This window comes from Prionailurus bengalensis, chromosome E2, assembly GCF_016509475.1.
Source record: "Prionailurus bengalensis isolate Pbe53 chromosome E2, Fcat_Pben_1.1_paternal_pri, whole genome shotgun sequence".
NCBI lineage: Eukaryota > Metazoa > Chordata > Mammalia > Carnivora > Felidae > Prionailurus > Prionailurus bengalensis.
This window is the reverse complement of record NC_057352.1, coordinates 34,607,659-34,627,627: the sequence shown is the minus strand read 5'-3', so window position 1 is coordinate 34,627,627 and position 19,969 is coordinate 34,607,659. Positions and strand designations below refer to the sequence as shown.

The 19,969-nt window shown below is 42.1% G+C and overlaps 2 protein-coding genes across 8 annotated transcripts in view; one reads left to right on the top strand and one right to left on the bottom strand.

The window, feature by feature from the left end:
• Nucleotides 1-4,635, bottom strand: part of RSPRY1 (ring finger and SPRY domain containing 1) — a 44,289-nt gene extending 39,654 nt beyond the window's left edge. Inside the window, exon 1 of one of the 2 annotated variants that reach the window (XM_043599263.1) lies at nt 4,465-4,635. The gene's annotated coding sequence lies outside the window, so the exon portion shown is untranslated. Of the gene's footprint in view, nt 1-4,125 lie in introns of both variants that reach the window. The other variant, XM_043599262.1, reaches the window with a different exon arrangement.
• Nucleotides 4,620-19,969, top strand: part of PSME3IP1 (proteasome activator subunit 3 interacting protein 1) — a 31,586-nt gene continuing 16,236 nt past the window's right edge. Inside the window, exons 1-4 of one of the 6 annotated variants that reach the window (XM_043599266.1) lie at nt 4,620-4,755; nt 14,605-14,746; nt 15,282-15,380; nt 15,780-15,901. In XM_043599266.1, the coding sequence (XP_043455201.1) occupies nt 14,620-14,746; nt 15,282-15,380; nt 15,780-15,901 (348 nt within the window). In that variant the 5' untranslated portion in view covers nt 4,620-4,755; nt 14,605-14,619. The other 5 variants (XM_043599267.1, XM_043599271.1, XM_043599268.1 and 2 more) reach the window with 5 other exon arrangements.

The window sequence follows — 19,969 nt, the reverse complement described above, 5'->3', positions numbered from 1 at the left end:
ATAACAGGAAGTCATATAGATCTGTTACTGAAACACATATATCATCCACAAATCTGAAGGAAAAGGACTTTACTGTTACAGAACTCTCTGCTATTAAGAAAACAAAATGTGTCAATAGCATGTATAGCAACACTTTCCTTAAAGAGATCTACTTAAATAGTCAATTGCATACTCAATTGGATACCTATTAGAAACTAATAGGCAGTCAATAAGTAATTTAAGTGAATTTATTCTAAAATCTGTAAAAATGAAATATTTCCAAAGGAGTTATCACTTTGAAAAACTGAGACAACATCACTCAATAAATATAAATCCAATGCTTATATGCACCAAGCAAAGCCAAAGAAAGGTCCTCATGTTTTTGGCAGAGGGACAAAGGACAGCAACAGACAACACACCTAGTGCCGGACCCATAACACAGCACATGCCATAGAAACTTACGGATAAAGCATTAGGTCTACTAGGAGGAGGCCTCTCCCTCGACCGTTTTTCCAGTGGAAAAGGAACTTAGTGACCTTCAAGTATCTCTTACAACCAAGTTTTTAGGTGACTATATATACCAGAATTAGCAAAGGGGGAATGAAGATTTATCTGTGCTGCAACACATTCATGTTTTAAATTATAAGCCAAAGCATTTTTGGTACAACTATGCCTAGCCACACAGTGAAAAGTTAACCAAAAGCCCATAAATTAAATAGATAAAGATGAAGCTAATAGTAATTTAAATGGCAGGTGGGGGAGGGGGGTAGAAAAGAGGAAGCACAATGGAAACCCAAGATCCATTTGAGACCATACTGAGGATACATCCTAAATAAGCACCCTTCCTGAATATGGCAGGAACCCCATTCTGCATATGACATGTAAGAAGCTTTGCACTGTTGCCAAGTTTCCCAGGACAGACTCGGGGACAACAGTAAACTCTAATGCTATACTAGTTTTGGCTTATGAATACACATTTTAGTAATTCTTAACAATTCACTTCATAAGTTATTAATAAGCAGCCCTTAGGTATATGAAAGTATGAACAACTATGAAGCAATAAGAACTGAAAAAAGGAGTTGCACTTCTCACAAAGAACGGTGGAGTAGGAGCCGTACTTGGAGAGTCACTGCATTAGGGGAGCCCAGGAGCAGAAACTTAACTCTTCCGGAGGTAGAAGGGGTAAGAAAAAAATTACACTGCAACGTTAAACTGAGGTAATAATAAACTTGCCAAGTCAAGTATTTCAAACGTTCTATTTGATGTGTATAGGACCCATGATATTATGCCTGGAATAATTTCAAACAACAAGAAAGTTACATGCATGGTTCATTCATTAACAAACTTCTGGAGTGCATCAATTCTTTAATTTTTCAAACACATTCTTCATTTTCAAAAGCTCAGAAAGGGAGAAAGGAAAATATTCTCTTACAGCCAACCACTATAAAATGTTTGCTTCATTTAGCCTTGTATATATCACACAGTTATATACAGTTTTCTATAGTTAAATATGCTCTTACATCTTTAACCAGCAAGCATTCTCTTTTGAAATGGACACGGAGAGTAAAATTTAACAATTTTACCTTTTTTCCCAATCATATTGCAAAAGCTATTTCAAAAGCTGACCACCGAATAGATAAACCAAAGTGAAAATATTCATTCTTTTGCACCACTAAAATTGTAAGTCTCCTTCTAATGGTTTTGGCCCAAGTTTTATCATTCACCACTTCCTATTCTGTTTTTCAATTTTCAAAATTGTACACAAGGAAAAACTATCCAAACTCAATGGTAAACGCGAAGATGCCAAATATTTGAAGAGAAGCTACACTGATAGTTTACTGCTCCCAAATAACTCTGGATATAGACTGCTGGTTCCATTGTGATTCCCATCTGTGGTGCCTAATGATTTTCCATTTACTTTTTAAGCCCTGGGACTATCGCACCTACTTTACAAGCATCCGATCACGAAACAGAAAACTTCCAATTTGAAGTAGTAATACTGATTACCATCCTTAAGAATTCCTAATAATTTCTCAAACTATGTAGATATTAGAGTATCAAGGAGAGTTGTATTTTAAAGGATGCAAAATGACTTCTCACTTCATTAAAAAAATTATTTATTTTTGTAATTCCTGATAGGCTGAATTAAGATGAGTAGAAACAAAATGAGTAAATGCACTTCAGGAACACACAACAATTTTTTTGTTATTCTCTTGCCAAAACACACTTCAGAGTTGTATCGAATAACAAACTTTTATACATAATGCTAAGTTTTTATTTCCCCTTGTTTCTTGGCCAATTTACTAAGGTGAAAAGTCATGTGTTGACAAACTGAAAAAGTCCACATAGAGCATGCTGGAACATTTCCTATAATCAATAACTTAAAAATAATCATGGAATACAGAAATAATGAGGGTTTGTGAAAACAGCAAAAGCAGGCCACAGACATTAAGCAGTAGGTCAGGACAACATGTATCCTGGGAAATCAGAAAGCTCATAAAATCACCACAGTGCTTTTTTTTTTTTAAAGACCCATGGAATATAAAATTAGAAAAACAGGAATTTCAAGCCAGCTTTTAGCTAAAAAACAACAACAACAAAAAAACCTTCAAAAATCACAAATTATCCAACATCTGGAAAACCAGCTAACAAACGCCATTAACCAAATATTAGGAAAATGTCATACATGGACTCAAGTATTTTATAGCTTCATAGGGGGAGCTACAAAGCAAGATGTCATTCGAGGAAATGTAACTTCTATATATGGGGAAAAATAAAAAGAACCATTGTGGAAGAGAAATTTAAAAGCAATTGCTTATGTGCCTCATAATCTAGTTTGAGGCCACCGCAGAGTGCAGAAAGGCGTAATATTCGTGGGGGGAAAAAAGGAGGTCTCATTTACAAAATCACAAGAGAGGAAGCATGATATTCACTACATGTAGACATCCAAAGGCCATAAATATATAGATGGAAAAAGGGGAGGAGGTTTATAATATTGAGATCAAATTTCAGCTGTCAGAGAAAAACTTTCTGAAGGAGATTATATTCTAGTGCTACCTCCTGCCAGCACCATCAGCAGTTCAGAGTAAATTAAAACTCTGGGAGCAAAAAACCGGAAATCCCTCCACTCCCTTCTAAGCAGGGGCTGAAACCGTGGGTTTAGATCATAATATGACCTAGAAAGCTCTGAACCTTGAGGTTTTCATACAATATGGCTCCCAGGACAAGAGGTGATCAACAATTGTGTTAATACTAATCCCTTACATCTACATACTGCTTTACAGTTTGGAAAGTGCCTTCACTTTTCTTCTCCAACCCCTTTGGTGGTAGAATCGCAGTACTTGACTCGCACACAGCTTGTAGTTTGTAAAGTATCTACACGTACTGCCCGATTTTACAGAAGGGACCCGAGGAGGTTAATAAGGACGGTACACGGTAGGTGAGGGGCCTGGACGTCTGCAGGACCCTACTCAGTCACTCGTAGACACTTCCAACCTCCTGAAGTTCAAAGTACAACACTCCAAGGGGGGGCAGCCAGCCTCATTCAGACAGCTCTACGGCATGGAACTGCACAGTTTCAGTGAACCATCTCTGCCTCGCTCTCCCTCCCCGAAGACAGGGAAACTGAGGCACCAGGTAGGAACAAAAGCCACAGCTAGAGTCACGCAAGCAGTGCTGTTAGGATGGACTTCCCTCCACCCCACCTGCACTTTGCCCAGAAGCAGCTGAATCCTGTGTTTGAGACACAGGTTCGGTCTCCAGAGAGGAAAACCCTTGCCATTGCTGCTTCCCTCTCACTATTCTCCGCCGGGCTTTCCTACCGAGGGTGGTCTCTTCTTTTCCAGAGCCGCTCAGCAACAACCTCTCTCTAGGGCCCTTACCCATTTTCCACATCGGGCCTCCGGAGTAAAAGAATCCTCTAGCTCTGGCTCCCAACTCCTAGCCCCTCTCCCTGAGGTGTCTCTCGACCCGAAGGCATTTCTATGTCTCCCGGGGGAAGGTCCGACTTCCACCCGTGCCACCTAAACCTTAAACTCCACAAAAGAAAACCCTCCCAAAGCCTCCTCCCGTTACCCTTCCGTCCAGGACACCCCCGAGGAGCACCCCTAAACATCAGGAGCCTCCCAAGAGCTACCTGCCTCTCACCTGGGCCCTTTTAGCCACGGCCTCCTCGGAAGGGCGACCCCCAACAACCTCCTCCGGTCACGAATCCGCTAAAGGGGGAACACCCTCTTCCAGGTACCTCTTCAGGCGCCTTCAGCGCGGGCCTCAGTGGAGAACCTCCGGGCTGTTTCCTGGGCTCTGCCCAACGCCACTCCCTCCCGGGCCCCTTCCCGGAGTCTCCCTCAGCCCCAGTCCGGTCTCCCCACCGCAGACTCGGGCGGCTGTTCCCCTCCCTCACGGACGTCCCCAGCCCTCGGACTCCCCCCAGCTCCGCGTCCCCAGTGGTTTCCCAGAGCAGCGCGGCCGGGCTGCGGCACTGACTTCTCCAGCTCCAGGGCCCACCCGAGGGAGGGGGCGGCGGTGGCGGCGCGACTCCTTTGTGACAGGTCCGAGAGAGCGGTAAAGATGGACGCGAGGCCACGGCGCTGCCATTACGCGCTGGGCCCACCCCCGCTTCGTACCGCCCCTGCCCTCCCTCAGTCCCCTAGGAAACGCCCCTTCCTCTGTGGCAAGCCCTCTCCCTTACAGCCAATCATATTTCAGGGGTGGTATCACGTGATCTCTCGGCCCGACCCGCCCCCCAACCAAGAGCTGGCCAATCCCCTTGCTGAGGTGAGAATGGCCCAATCAAGTCTCTCTGGCTAGCTTGCCTGGTACCGGATTTCCATCTGTCTCCTGGGGAGGAAGAAAGGTGCGGATTGGGTTACGCTACCGGAAGCGGGGCGGAACTTTGTTGTGGCGGTGAGGAAGAGGAAGCCCTGAAGGGTCAAAAGGAATACAAAAGCAAAGGCTATTTTCCTTCTTTTCTTTTCTTCTTTCTCTCTTTCCCTTTTTTTTTTTTTTTTCCCCTAAAGAGCGCGTGGCCTTAGTGGTGGCGGTTTGGGGTGGGCACCGCCGAGGTGAGGGGGTCTAGCCTCCTGCACGCTGGTAGGTGAGTGCGGCCTGGGCCCTGGCAGAGAGACCTGGGCTCCAGCTTCTTCGCTGAGGAGATGGGGGTGTGTTTGGGGGGGGGGGGGGCTACGTCTGGTGTGAGGTTTAGGGCCAAGCCCGTTCTCAGTCTGCGCACTTGCCCAGTATTCTGAGTCACCGGGGCCAGGGGCTTGCTGGGGGCCAGCCTGAGGGGAGCCGAGGGAACCCGCGGGAAGGCCTCCAAGTCGTCTGGGGGGAAGGATCCCGGCCCTTTCTAGCGGTCTTGGGACTTCGCACCTCTTGCCGGATCTCTTCCACCGTTTCTGCTAAGTGGGGCCACCCAGGTTCCAAGTGAGGAGCGGGCTCTCTCCCAGGGGTCTTGGAAAGGCTCCGGGCTACTCAGGAGATGTGGGAGTGCCTGGTTGGACATGGTTGAATCACAGAGTGCAAGTGTAGGATGGGAAACACATTTATTATGTACCATGCACCTTTTGCTGTGCTCAATGCGTTTTCTTCTGATAGATAGCAATCCACCGTGCTCGTTTCGCAAAAAAAAAAAAAAAAAAAAAAAAAAAGGAAACTAAGACTGAGGGTTGGGTTGAAGGATCTTGATTGAGAGTTTGCTCACGTGAGTTGTCAATGCGCACAGGTGTAAAGGTGGCGACCTACTTGTTGATAGCAGTGGTTCTTAATCTAGTAGAAAACGAGATCTTCTGTGGCCTGTTTAAATGCAGACTCTCGGACCCTACCCCCCAGATAGTCTGACTGAGTAGGTCTGCAGTTGGGACCCAGGGAAGCCAAGTGCGGGCCTGGTAGTCAGAATTCCCAATGCCCTCTTGTGTATACCAGCTGTGAGGTAAGATTTGTTGATTGTTCGGCTGTTTGACTTGATATCAAACAGGGACCTCATGAAATAGTTTGGAGGGCACGACTTCTGAAATCCTTGAAAAGAATCAGTGTTTATACTCCCTTTTGATAACCAGGAATTGAGCGGAGATAAAAGCAGCTTTTACAGTCTTTCAAATGGAGCATGAGAAGAGCTGTTAACAATTTATAGGGGTCTGAAAGCAGAGGCTGGCCACCTATTTTTCTCAGCTGAAGTGTTGGTGTCTTAATCCCTTACAATCAGGAAGAATTATGTCAAGACCATTTACCTGGTTAGCAGTCTTCCCTTTTACCTTCTAAGAATCTTGATGTTTGGTTAGAGTTAAGCTGCTGCCTCAGAAATTGAAATCCACGTAGCTGGTAAGTGAAGTAATTAAAGTGCGTGGTTCCGCCATTCATGCACTCATAGTGTAATCGTGCCTTTTGGGCAGCTTCATTAAACAAGTTCGGTATATTCACTGTTGATCACCTTTTGAAAATGCTTTGCATTCTTAAGTGTGATCTGTTTCTTTATTGTAGGATGTATTTTAAAAGTTGTTTTCTGTTTTTTGTTTTCTGCATTTTCCTGGCGATATATCCAACTATGGATGTGTTTTTGTTGGATTTGGTGTTTGTCAGACTTCTTTTTATTCTGTAAAATTCTTGGCCATTTTATATTGCTATGCCCCATTGTTTATCTCCTTTGCTGATTTAACACAGATCCTTTCACTTTATTGTCTATGCCTCTTACTCCTTTATTTTTCCATACTACATCCTGGATAATGTTTTCTTCATTAATTCTCAAGTTATTTCTAATCTGTTATTACACCCTTCCATTGACATCTTAAATTCAGTTATTGTGTTTTTTAGTTCCTGAGGTTCTATTTCATCCTTTTTCAAATGTGCCATGCCATTGTTTCACAGTCTGCTGTTAATTTAGAGGCTTGGTTTTTGTTTCTTTCAACGCAGTAAGCATTGTTTTATAATCTATATGTGTTAATTCCACTGTCAATTCCCTTTGAGTCTGTTTCTTTTGCTCATTATTGCTGCTGTTTTTCCTCCCAGTTCACCTTTACCTTTTTAAAAAATTTATTTATTTTTGAGAGACAGAGACAGACAGAAGCCCAAGAGGGCTCTGCACTGACACGGGTCTCAAACTCACTAACCTAAGATCATGACCTGAGCCGAAATCACGAGTCGTACACTTAACAGACTGAGCCACCCAGGCGCCCCCACCTTTATCTTAATGGTATAGTTCTTTGGGACACTAGGTTAAGATGAAGAAGAAGTTGGTTATCAGACTCTGCACCTTTTGTGGACTCCTGGCTTTGACTTTTGTTTCTGTTGCTTCGTAAGTGCATCAAAACAGCAGTTTTCAAGGTCAAGGACAGAGAAATCCTCAGGATGAAAACCAGTTTGAATGTTGGGTTTAATTTCTGATTTTCTTTCACCTTTCTTGGCTTTGGGCCTTTTTTGTTTGTTTGTTTGTTTGTTTGTTTTACTGCCTTGTTAGGTTTTCTGTTTAAGAATCATTTAAAAAATTTCTTCCAGTTTTTTGTTTGTTTAGTCATAGAGGTAGAGGATTGATCTTTATTACCTAGCCCAGTATTTCTGGAAATGAAAGCCCCCTTTCATGTTGATTTTGGAATGTGAAATTTGTGATTTCAGGCAATCTTAAAGATCTTTCTCCGTATACCTTAAACTTCCACCACTTTTCCCTATGTAATGTCACAGCTGCTGTCAACATGAAGCTTCCCTGATACTTTTTTTTAGTCTTCCTTTTCTGAACTCCATAGTGCTTAGCTTCTATTTATTCTCTTGTAGCATTTAACCTCATTCTTCTCCTAAAATTGCTTATGCCAACCTTATCTCTTTTACTGAATGCAACTTCTTCATTTGCTAAATTGTAGAGTGCCATTTCAGCACCGAGCAGTCTGTGCCTTGCACACAGTAGGTCCCCTGTAAAGATTTACTTCAACAATACCACTGAATGGGTTAGTTGGCCTTGTATGGTTTGTGTAATGCAAAGTTTATCTTTCTTTGAACCCCAGATGAACTAGTTGGTTGGCATTTAGGAGTCACAATGTGTAAAAAATACAGCTAATATTAGAATCATACATAGTGAGGAAAGTGATTATACTCTGGGAGGCGCACATGAACTAAGGAACTGATGATCAGTCAAGGAAATCAATATTTTAAGATCTCTTTTTCTTTTCAGTGCATATAGATGAATTCAAGGTAAAAGCACATATGATGAGACTGTTCTTGTGCTATGAAAAGATAAATGTATATATACGTTTGCTTTAAAAAAATTTTTTTTTATTGCATGTGTTTTTTTAGATGCCTGGACAACCAGAAGATTGTGACAAATTGCTCTTTATAATAAACATTTTAAATATGAATAAAATTGCGTATGCTGTACCCTGATTTTTAGATTCCTTTAGTCTCCTTTGCTACTGGAGTGCATTAAATAAGGCTTAATGTTAGATTGAGGATTACTTTGGTAACAAAGGCTCATCTTGTTCTCTGTTAGAAGTTGTCGTGCTCTGAAGTTTTATAATGTATAGGGAAAGTCATCTTGATCTGAATTACTGTGGCTTGGTAGAAGTGACTTCTGGCCAGAAAGCTATCTATTTGGAATACAGTTGAGTTTGCCAGATGGCAAATTCCTCTTAATTGCTGTCTTGCGTTTTGAAATCCCATGTGAGTTGAACATCAGGGTAAAAATGTTGGAAGAGCAGGACTTAAGTATATTTACTGGCGAAAGGAAAGTGGATTGGCCTATTGTTTTTGCTTCCCAAAGAGAAGCCTCAGAACACCATAACAAAGAAATCTGATTCCCCCTGGTGTATTTTTACACTACAGTCTAATGTTAGAATTAGGAAGGTGTAGTGGCCAGTGATGTAAACACTTAAGTAGTCTGCCATCACAAAATTCAATTCCATAGGAAACCAGATCTCATTAACTTGTATCATGGCACTAGCTAAATGGAATAATTTTTCAGGTCAGCAGTAGGAATTACTTTGGGGGCAGCAGCAGTGGAAGTTTTATATCTTGTATAGCATGCGGTGTCACCGGGCCCATTTTGTCCCTCCAACTTGGAAATTAAATACCACAGTCTCCAGTACAAACACAGAAGTGCTATGTTTAACAGTTACTTTGGCCTGATATATAAGAACTTTGTGTTTTTTTGGCTGTCAAGCAAATTTGAAAACTATTTATTTATAAGTGTCAGTTTGTAACTTTTAAGGTTGCACAAAGTGATTTTGGTATGGTTTTGGTTTTCCTTGAATTCCCTATTTGAAGAACTTAATCCTTTTTAAGGTAATGCAATGTTTAGTTTGATAATTAAACTTGAATCATCTTACGGGGGAAAAAAGCAATGTGAGTAAAGGAAAGTTGACAGCTTTTATTCTTTCTAAAATTAAACACTGAAGAAAACGAATATTCCTGTTGTAAATACTCTTCATTCCTACATGAATCTTTATAGTTCGGTCCCAGGCCCCTGGGCTTTGTTTGTGTTTTGTTTTTAATTATTCTAGCAAAGGGGAAAAATAAGAGACTTGTGGAAATTTAGCAGGGCAGTAGGATTTAGAAATAAACAGTTTATTTTCCAGTTCTTGCCTACTTCCAGAAGGAGGTGAATGAGCTCCAGGTTCTCATCACCTTCTTTTGCAGAATAAACAACCAACGAAAATTGAACTCTTCAAAGAAAAATGCTTTGTGTGGGAAATACTTATTCTTCAGTGTAACAGCATTTTTCAGTCAGTTGAAATTAAAGGAAAGTAGTGAGTTATTCTTGAAGAAGATATCAATTATGTAATATAGGAAAGCGATTTAATTTTTGGTCGTGTGTTTCTGGCCACCCAAATTTTGTGTTTGAATAGAATTCCCTGTGAGACATAGGAGCTTGAGCAAATGCTTACGTAACATCTACTATTTTCTGTAACTTGTGTGGACATTACCTTAGAATATTCATGTGAGATCATTCTTCCCTGCATAAATTCTTGAAATCCTCTTCATGGTTGGTTTATTCAGTAAGTATTTATTATTATCTGCCTAATATATGCCAGACACTGTGCTAAGAAGCACTACGAATACAAAGAGCCGTTGGAACAGTCACAAACGGTAAAACACAGTGGGTAAGTGCTGGGGTCGTGTTAGAGTTAGAAACGGCTCGAGTAGGGGTGAATGTAGAAACAGGGAGACTAGTGGAAGGCTATTGCAGTAGCCCTTGCCGGGATGAGGCCCTGAAAAGAAGACATTAGAAAGGAAAGGACTCAGGAGGCCGGGGTGGCTCAGTCAGTTGAGCTTCTGACTCCTGATTGCGGTTCAGGTCATGGTCTTACGGTTCATGGGTTCAAGCCCAGTGTCGGGCTCTGTGCTGGGGGTGCGGAGCCTGCTTGAGATTCATTCTCCCTCCCTCTGCCCCTCCCCAGCTCTCTCTTTCTCTCTCAAAATAAATAAACTAAAAAAAGAAGAAAGAACTCTCCTCTTGAAAAAAAGAAAAGATGGGTAAAAAAGAGGTCATTATGAGGTAGCAACACCAGACTTGGTGACTGGTGAGATGTAAGGCAGTGAGGGAAAAGGTTCATGTCCAGGTTTTCAGCCAGGGAAACTAGATTGATCCGTATTTATGCCCTTCATTGTTGCCCCTTACTTGTACTATTCATTGTAGTAATTCATTATATACACTATTATCTGGTATTAACTAGCTTAAGGGTACTAACTCTTTTAAAGTTTATTTCTTCTATGTACCTCATAGAATCTGGCATAGTGCTGGACTAGTGGAAGCACAATGTCAAGTTTATTTAAGTTAACCTAATAAAACAGTAAAATGGAGAACCCAACTAAAGGGAAAATATAGAATTACCAAACTATATATACATGTAAGTTTTTCCTAATTTCTCTGTTTGATGTAATCCCTTTGTTCACGTGACTAATCTGTTTCTCCCCCACTCCTTGAGTACAGACAGTATTTCTCTCCTATAATCAGTCCAGAGCTTAGCGTAGTGCTTTGTAGTAATGGCAGACCTTTCAAAGCATTTTTTAGGCATGTGTCAAACAGTGTGCTAAGTGCTTTGCACGAATTACCTTGTTTATCCTCACAGAAACTCTCTGTTGTGCAAGACTATTTTAATCCCCACTGGTGAGTGCAACCTGTGGATGAGGAAACCAAGACTCTGAGCACTTAAGTGACTTGCCCAGGGCATACAGCTTGTAACTGGCAGAGCTGAGGTCTCTTGATTTCAGACAGAGTGTAAAGTCTTTATCATTACCTGCGCTGCCTTGTGTAAGGAGACTGGTACAGAAGGTACTTGTTTTCTAGTGGGGAACTTCGATCAAGTTGTGGTGAAAGGTGTGTGAAGTTAAGCTTGCTTCTTGGCGATATGTATTGACAGTGAAGTTTTGAATCCTGAAAAAAATCCGAGTATTTCTGGAGAGGGAATATCCTGACCATTATCTGAATACTCAGGAGTATGGCCACTTGTTCATGAGCATTTTCTGTCCCTATCTTTGACCTCTCCTAACATAGGAAGATGACCAGTAGCCAGGAGGGCCACTGGCAAGGTTGAAGGCAAGGAGGGAATGATGGTTGAAGTGCCAGGGAATGAGGACACGCGGAAGATGTAGAAAGGCTAGGAAGGATAGAGCAATCTGTGCTTTAGTTGTATCCCTTTAATGCTCAGGAATTCATTATAATTAGGTGTGGCCATCTAGCTTTTTAAAATTTATTTTGAGACAAGGGAATATCAGGACTATAATATTAGCTTTAAAGAGCAGGCTTTTTTAAGTGTTCATTCGTTTTGACTCTGTTTTCGGGAAACCATCCCATTGAGAGCGGTAGTTTCTCTGTCAAATTCTGAAGCCATTATCTTTAAATTTCCCTTTCTCAACGTGCTGCTTCATTTTCAACGTGCTGCTTCATCTTCTTTGAGTTTTGGTAACCATCTCCAATTCCTGGTTTTGTCCTTGTGGTGTGAAAGATGGTGAATGGCACAGACTCAACTCTTTGGGTAGAAGTTGAATTCTAACACTTAAGTGAAAAAAGATTGATGAGGAAGAGAATAAGGATTTCTTGGAATCCCATAGGTGTGTCTTTTCCCCAGAGTGAAGTGTTGGAAGATTCTCTAGTTTCTGTTTCAGATTCAAGTCTTTTAACACATGTATCTTGAAGGCTTTGTCCCTTGAGTTCAGGGATCTTGGTTAAAGTTTAAGTGAAGACAGGTTCTCCTTTTCCAAAAATGCAACAAGCTGTGAAAATTAATGATTTTACTTTCTTAATTTTGGTTTATAAGAATAAATCTTAGAGACTGAATTCTCATTTAGATGGAACCATTTGCGAGTCTAGGTTTTGTTTTGTTTTGTTTTTGCCTATTGGAACACTTTTTTTCAGTATTAATATGTTATTTTCTTTCCTTTTTTAAAACGTACAATGAGAGTGGAGAGATGCATTCAGTAGGAATGCCAGGGCATTGCCACATCCTAACATTTATTTCCCAGGTTGAAATCCTATGCAATCTGATAAGTTTACTGCTTCGAGAAACTATTATTTTTCTCTGCTTCATAAGATTAAAAGAACTAGGGATGTTTGGTCCAGAAAAGTGACAGATTAGGAGGACCGTGGGAGTTGTCCTCAAACAGTGGAAGCATTGTCATGTTGTAAAAAGGATTTGGCTCCTTTTCTGTAGTCCCAGTGGATTAAACCTGAGTGTGGAATTTATAGGGAGACAGATTGCAGTTTGGTTTAAGGAAGAACTATCCTACCAGTCAAATCTACTCAGAGAGGGAGCCAGCTGCCTGGGAATGAGTGCATTGGTCCCTGTTGAAGTTTTAGAGTGTGGGTTGGATGAAAATCTCCTGGGTATGTATGGTGGATTTGTATGTTGGATGGAGAATCCTGTTAGGTGTGACATAAGGACCCGAGCCACTCTGAATTATTTACCAGGAAATAAGAAAGGGGGGACATCGAGAATCCAGTGTATCTCTCCCATTCATTAGAGTCCTAATTTAAGACATTTAAGAATATGTCAGCTCATGTTTCCTAAGAGGTTATTCTGCAGAACTTGAGGAATTTTTGGCATGGTCAACAGAGACTGAATAATTCTGTTTCTGTAACAGTCCTTTGGCTGGAGACATTGAGGGTGAATCACAAGTGTGCAGGTTGTGGGTTTTAGGTGGGAACAGTAGCTTCTGCCAATTGATTTGGTTTTCTTTCTAGTAAATTTCAAAATTCTCTCTCATGGTTGTTATATTGAACTAAAATTCAGCTACAGTAGGATTTAGGCTGAAACTGGTCTCTTGTTAAGAATGTTTGGATTTGTTTTCTTACCTTCCATTTTCATCTTTATTAAAATATTTACATGAACAGTTTCAGCCTGGAATTTGGTACAGGAAGAACGCTGAAATTGACATGTCCTTCTTTTTAACCAGGATCCCAGGTTTCTGGGGAAGGGGATGGTGAAGTGGGTAAGAGTTTGAATTTTTGATGTCAAACCAGCTCTACCATTCACCACCTTTTATCGCCTTGGACGAGTGACCTAACTTCCCTGGGCTTCCATTTCTTCATCTGTGAGGAGAGAGTATTTCTCATAGGGTCAATGGAAGCATACATGAGATAATATACATAAAAATGTATTTGGTGCATGGTAAGAGTTCAATAAATGGCAGCTTCTTTATTTTTGTGCTATCAGTAGAGACTTAAGTTTGTTATTCGGGATCATCTTGGAATGGACATTGAGTTGATGTCTTAGTAGTGCAGAATATCTGCTTCCTTGTTAGGGTGTAATTCTGTGAATAATACAACATGTCTGAGTAGAGAGTTAATTCCACGGTTCTTCAGAAAGAAAGAAAGAAAGAAACTAGCAAAGAAAAGCAGAAAGGCTTAAAAGGAGTAATGCACACTCCTCTGTATTTCTTTGTCCCTTCCTTCCGAAGAGAGGCTCAGGTAGAGGTATATGGATTTGGGATTTGGGAATCTTGTACATCAAGATATTCATAAAGTGGGCGAGGTCATTGTGGGAGTGAGAAAAGGGAAGGAGTGAAGATAGACTCTTCAGGGGCATAGATCTGTAGCTTACAGGAAGGAAGGTCAGGAAAGACCTGAACCCCACTCAGTGTGGCGCACAGCACATTAAACCTGAAGTTAGGAGATCTGGGTTCTCGTCTCGCTTTCTCCATTTGGGGCTTGTGGGCCTCTAGGCACATCCCTTCCCTGTTGTACAAACTAGACTTTGTTTCCAGGGCTCCTTGAATACCTGAGTTTCTCCATTCTGAACCTACTTGGAAACAATAACGCAAATGGAGGTAGTGGAATGTCCCTGAAACAGGTATTTCAAGAAGGAACAGTGTCAGATGTCACCGAAATAAAAGAGGTTGAAAACTGGGGAAAAAGTTAGGGTGCCCAGGAAGCCAATTGGTTTAGATTAGAGGGACCAAGAAATATCTGCAGTGTAAGACTTCCGTGTAATTACAGCAGGTAATAAGAATTAGTCCAGGTCCTCTCGCTGACTTCGTAGATAACATAAATGTGAATAAAACTGCCTGATACAGTCGGAAAAATGTAATCATGTGCTTCCATCAGTGATCTATAATCTGTTGCTAGGTGAGACAGAGCTAAATCTCCTTGTTTCACCTTAGAATTTAAATTGCGGTTCTCACTTGAAATGTTTCATATGTTTTTTGTAGACCAGTTGTTCCATTATGGATGGAGGGGATGATGGTAATCTTGTTATCAAAAAGAGGTTTGTGTCCGAGGCAGAACTAGATGAACGGCGCAAAAGGAGGCAAGAAGAATGGGAGAAAGTTCGAAAACCTGAAGATCCAGAAGGTATGTGGGCTTACAGTTCGGTATTCAGCGTAACGATCTCTAATCTTCACAGCAGCCCTCAGAGGAGGCACTAATGTCCTCACTTTAGAGTAGGGGGATTGAGACTCAGAGTGGGGCAGGAGCCAATGCAAGGCCCCCGTGGCGGGAGCAGAAGCACAGTATGCGTTGTCCGTGCCACCATCCTGCCTTCTAGAAGATTCTGCAAGTCTGTTCCATCTTTACAGGGGGATGCAGGATCTGAACGACCGAGAATGCTGCCGCTCTGTGGGGGTTGGGCTGGCCCCTCTTCCAGTTAACTGTCTCGGCCGTGGGTCCTCTTGCCGTTGGTGGTTGCCTTTGAGAACTGCCGGCCCCTCTCTCAGGTCCAGAGGGAAGCTGTGGACTTTGTGCTATTTTTGTGTTATCCTTGCCCTCAGATCATGCAGAGACTTGACTTTATCTTTGAAATCCTTTGTGATTCCAAAATAATGTGAACAATTCTAAAGTATGTACCTTTTCTCCCCCCTCTCTTTCTTTCCCTCCCCCTTTCTTTCAGAATGTCCAGAGGAGGTTTATGACCCTCGGTCTCTGTATGAAAGGCTACAGGAACAGAAAGACAGAAAGCAGCAGGAGTATGAGGAGCAGTTCAAATTCAGTAAGCTTCAGAAACAGTCCAGCACACTCCGCACAGCCTTTTTGGTGCAATTTTGCCTCATGCAACACTTTGTCTAACTAGCCACGGAACTGTCTTGATTATCTAGTCTCTAGATGTTCATTTGGTGGAAAAGAGATAGCTTGCTGCCTTCCAGACCACATTGAACATTTTTGTTTCGAGCTCAAGATACCCATTTTAATTCTGTGCTAATGTCTAGTAATGGAAGAAATGCCTTGATTTTGTGCTGTGTTCCCTCTCCAGAAGCCGAGGTGTTTACAAATTCTTTCTTCTAATCCTCTAAAGGATCTGCTGCTTATTAAAAATAAGGAGAAGGAAAAATCTTATTTGACTGTTTTCCCTTTAGCCTGCTAAGTGTTCCTTGTTCAATTGTTTCCTCAGAAAACATGGTAAGAGGCTTAGACGAAGATGAGACTAACTTCCTCGACGAGGTTTCCCGGCAGCAGGAACTACTAGAAAAGCAACGAAGAGAAGAAGAACTGAAAGAACTGAAGGAATACAGAATATCCTTTGTACCTTGAGACAAATCTGTATGGTGTCCATTTCCTCGTCAACGTCTGTGGATTTAAGTTTCTTCACAAATAGAACGAGAATAAGGTTTTCTACCTCGTGACCTCTGAGTTCCCTTTCAACACTGACATTCCTGTGACTGAATAACTGGCAGTGATTTATGGAGTTAGATCGCATGCAAGAGTCTGTTGCAATCAAAAGTCCAGATCCTTTAGGATTAACTAAAGGCCTAAATCCTAATAGTCAGTACCAGGGTATTTTTGCCTTGTGGGATTAGACTCTGAAACAGATGGGCGCTGCAGTAAACTCATCCAGGGGAGAAATTGGCTTCTGAGTTTCAAAAGGAAATGTTTAGCGACTCTCCTGTGTCCTCCTTAAGATCTTCCCTAGAGGTGTAGCCTGTTCTGTTTCCACAGAGGGGAAAACCGAGAAGACAACAAAGATGACCTCGCTTTGGCTCAGTGTTGCCTTTTTGTCATATCCCCTGCATGTGTCAATAGGCATCCCACGTGTAACTTGGCCGAGTCAGAATTCTCAGTTCTGTGCCTCACCACCCCTACTCTCCACTCCTCACACTGCCCTCGCCCCCCGATCTCTTCTTTTTCTGCTCTTTCAGATCTCCGTAACGGTGCTTCCGTGCCCACACGGGCCTGGCCCAAAAACTGTTTCCAAAATGGACTCCACCTCTGTGCAGTTCGACTCTCTGTGCTTCTCAGGACCACTGTGACCACCAAATTAGTCTCTGCTTCTGCTCTCATCTGCAACAATCCATTCTCACTTTGGTCAAAAAGAACATTTAAAAACATACATGAAATCCTGTCACTTTCCTATTTGAAACACTAGTGGCTTCCTGTGGCCTTTAGGCTTAAAAGTCTGCGTTCTTACCAGGCCCTGCATGATTTAGGCCAACCCATCTTCCTGTTGCGTCTTGAACTGCTTCCTCGTGTTCACTACACTCCAGCCTGCTGGCCTCCTTTATGTTCCTCTCAGGCTGAGCTTTGTGATTCCATTTCAAGGCCTTTGTGTTTGTTGTTTTTCAGCCTGGAATGTTCTGTCTTCAGATTTTACAGGGCTGGCATTTCATGGCACTTGGGTCTCAGCTCTCGTCTCCCTCATAGAGACCCTCTTCCCTCCACACCCCCTCTAAAATTTCACCAAAGCACATCAGTGTGTATGATGTCACTTTTTAACAGTATTCTCGTAAGAAAATTAAGAAAATCTTAATTTAATTTGCTTCTTAGTTTCTGTGCCTCTCTTACTGCTGGAATATAAAGATCCATAAGAATAAAGATTTGGTCACCACTGATTCCCCTGGTTCCTGGCATGTAGGTTCTCAGTGTATGTGTGAACAAATTAATGAATGACTCACAGGAGAGCCACCCTAGCTTTTTTCCTATGAGAAGACTTATTTGAATATTTCAAGCTTATAAATTGAATAACCCCACTGGTGTCATTGAGCAGGCTTTACCTCTAAAGTTAGTGATACGGCTGTGTGTATGTGCTAGTTGGGTTTTTTTGCAGGGAATGTGCAGTAGGTTCCGTTAAAGAGCTGTGTAGGAGCAAATGTGGACTGATTCCCAGGGATTTGGCTGAAATCAAGGTGACTGACAACAATTGAGATAAGGTGGCAGCTTGGTGCCGTGAAACCCACTGTGAACTGGTGGTGAGAGCCCTGGCTTCCAGTCCCGGTTTTCCTAGTGGGATTCTGGTGTAACATTTAAGATCGGAGATGAGGGGTGCCCGGGTGGCGCAGTCGGTTAAGCGTCCGACTTCAGCCAGGTCACGATCTCGCGGTCCGTGAGTTCGAGCCCCGCGTCGGGCTCTGGGCTGATGGCTCAGAGCCTGGAGCCTGTTTCCGATTCTGTGTCTCCCTCTCTCTCTGCCCCTCCCCCGTTCATGCTCTGTCTCTCTCTGTCCCAAAAATAAATAAACGTTGAAAAAAATAATAATAATAAGATCGGAGATGATGGAGAGTCACACCTCAATCCCAACTGTAGGATTGAAGCTGGCCCTTCTGGCGCTCCCCTCCTCCACTGCCTTCCCTGGCGACTCCAGAAGAATACTGCGCATGTTTGTAGAGATGGGCAGATGTGGTACATACTGCATTGTGTCACGCACCAGCCTTTTTTCCTCTAAGGAAATACATCAGTTAGAGTGATCATTAGAAATATGTCTTGTTTTATGTGCTTAATTTGGCATGCTGGCAAATAAGACATAGAACATCTCCCAAGGCAACATTCTGGAGAGTGGTGTTGGTTTGGCATGAGTGTGCAAAGCCTTCCAGTTTTCAGTTCAAAGGGAAGAATGAACAGGGCAGCAGTAAGGCAAAAAGAAACTTTCCTGCCCTGCTAACATTACAGGACAACACTGGAGAGGCCCCACGGGTAGCGGCTTTTGTTGGAAACTTGGTAAGTTCCAACTGTCTAGAAAAACCGTAGAAAAGCAAGCCTTCCAACCCACTGATCTGTAATGCACGGATCCCTGGCGTGCATGCAGCCAGAGGCATGTTGAGATAGGAACTGAAGGATTAGACATTTGTTTATTGAAGCTCTAAGTCAGGAGCAGATTCTTGACTTTGCTTGATTGTTATAATAGGAGGCATTTTATAATGTGATACTTGTAAAGATGATAAACTGTGGTTTGTGCCATATAAACAATAGAACTTTTGTTTTCTTCAGATTAAACCAGTGTTTAGCGATATTATATGTGTTAAAAAGCATGTAATTAAAAAAAATGCCTCATCTAATGAATTCCTTGAGATTTTTGAGGTGTGCTTATGTATATAGAGCATTTTAGGGAGAGAGGAACTTAAGGGGAAAAATGGCTTATGCTTAGGCTCTGGATCAAAAGTAATATTATTCTCTACCCCACCCCCCAAAAAAAAGGTTGCAGCATTTTTTTTCACCTATTGATTTATAAAATTTTTTTTATTTTAGAGACAAAGAGCATGAGCTGGGGAGAGGGACTGAGGGGGAGAGAGAGAATCCCAAGCAGGTTCCACGCTCAGCTTGGAGGACCATGTGGGGCTCAGTCCCGTGATCATGAGTGAGATCATGACCTGAACCGAAATCAAGAGTTGGACACTCAAACCGACTGAGCTACCCAGGCGCCCCAGTTTTTCTTCACTTTAAAGGAATAAAAAGTGAAGTGTTTTTTGTCTGTGTCCTAGTATTATAAATATGCGTGTTTTGTTAAGTTTTTCCATTTTTATTTTTCAATATTAAGAGTTTTCTCTTAAGAGTTTATCCCTTGGTGCCTGGGTGGCTCAGTCAGTGGAACATCCGACTTCGGCTCAGGTCATGATCTCACGGTCCGTGCGTTCGAGCCCCACGTCGGACTCTGTGCTGACAGCTTAGAGCCTGGAGCCTGCTTCAAATTCTGTGTCTCCCTCTTTGCCTGTCCCACTCACACACTGTCTCTCTCTCTCTCTTTCTCTTTCTCTCTCTGTCTCTTCAAAAGAATTTATCCCTTAATGAAGGAGTTGCAGGTAAAAATCATCATGCTGGTGGTTTTTGGCATTTGGTACTAGAAAGATGAAATCTGATTCTTTTTTATTCTAAAAGGCCAAACACATAATATTAACATACAATCAGTTTCCATGTGGACTTTGAAACCCTTAAATTGATGAAACTCAGAATAGTAAGAGTGTTTTGTGTAATCTCCATTGAACACTGCAAATATTTAAGGTAACTGGTTCTTGTAAGAAAGTGAGTGCCTGAAGAGTGATCAGAATTAGAATTTCCTTATTTCTGATACCCAGTTTTCTCCAGGATTCAAAGGCCATATACATATACCCCCTCTGCTTTGGGCTGATATTACCTGCTTCTTAGATGTTTTGGTCGCTAGGTGTCACTATTGTTCCGTTAAGGCATCGCTGCCTCTTAAAGAATTGCACCAAGTCCAAATCTATTGCTAATGGTTTGTGAGAGTGTGAAAGGGAAGGACGGGGAGGGGCTGGCGGAGAGAACAAAAGAAAGTGCCAAAGCTTGACAGCCAGAGATTGAGGTCAAGCCTGCAAGAAGTGATGTTACAAGTGAACTGGTTGTGCTTTTAAAGACATT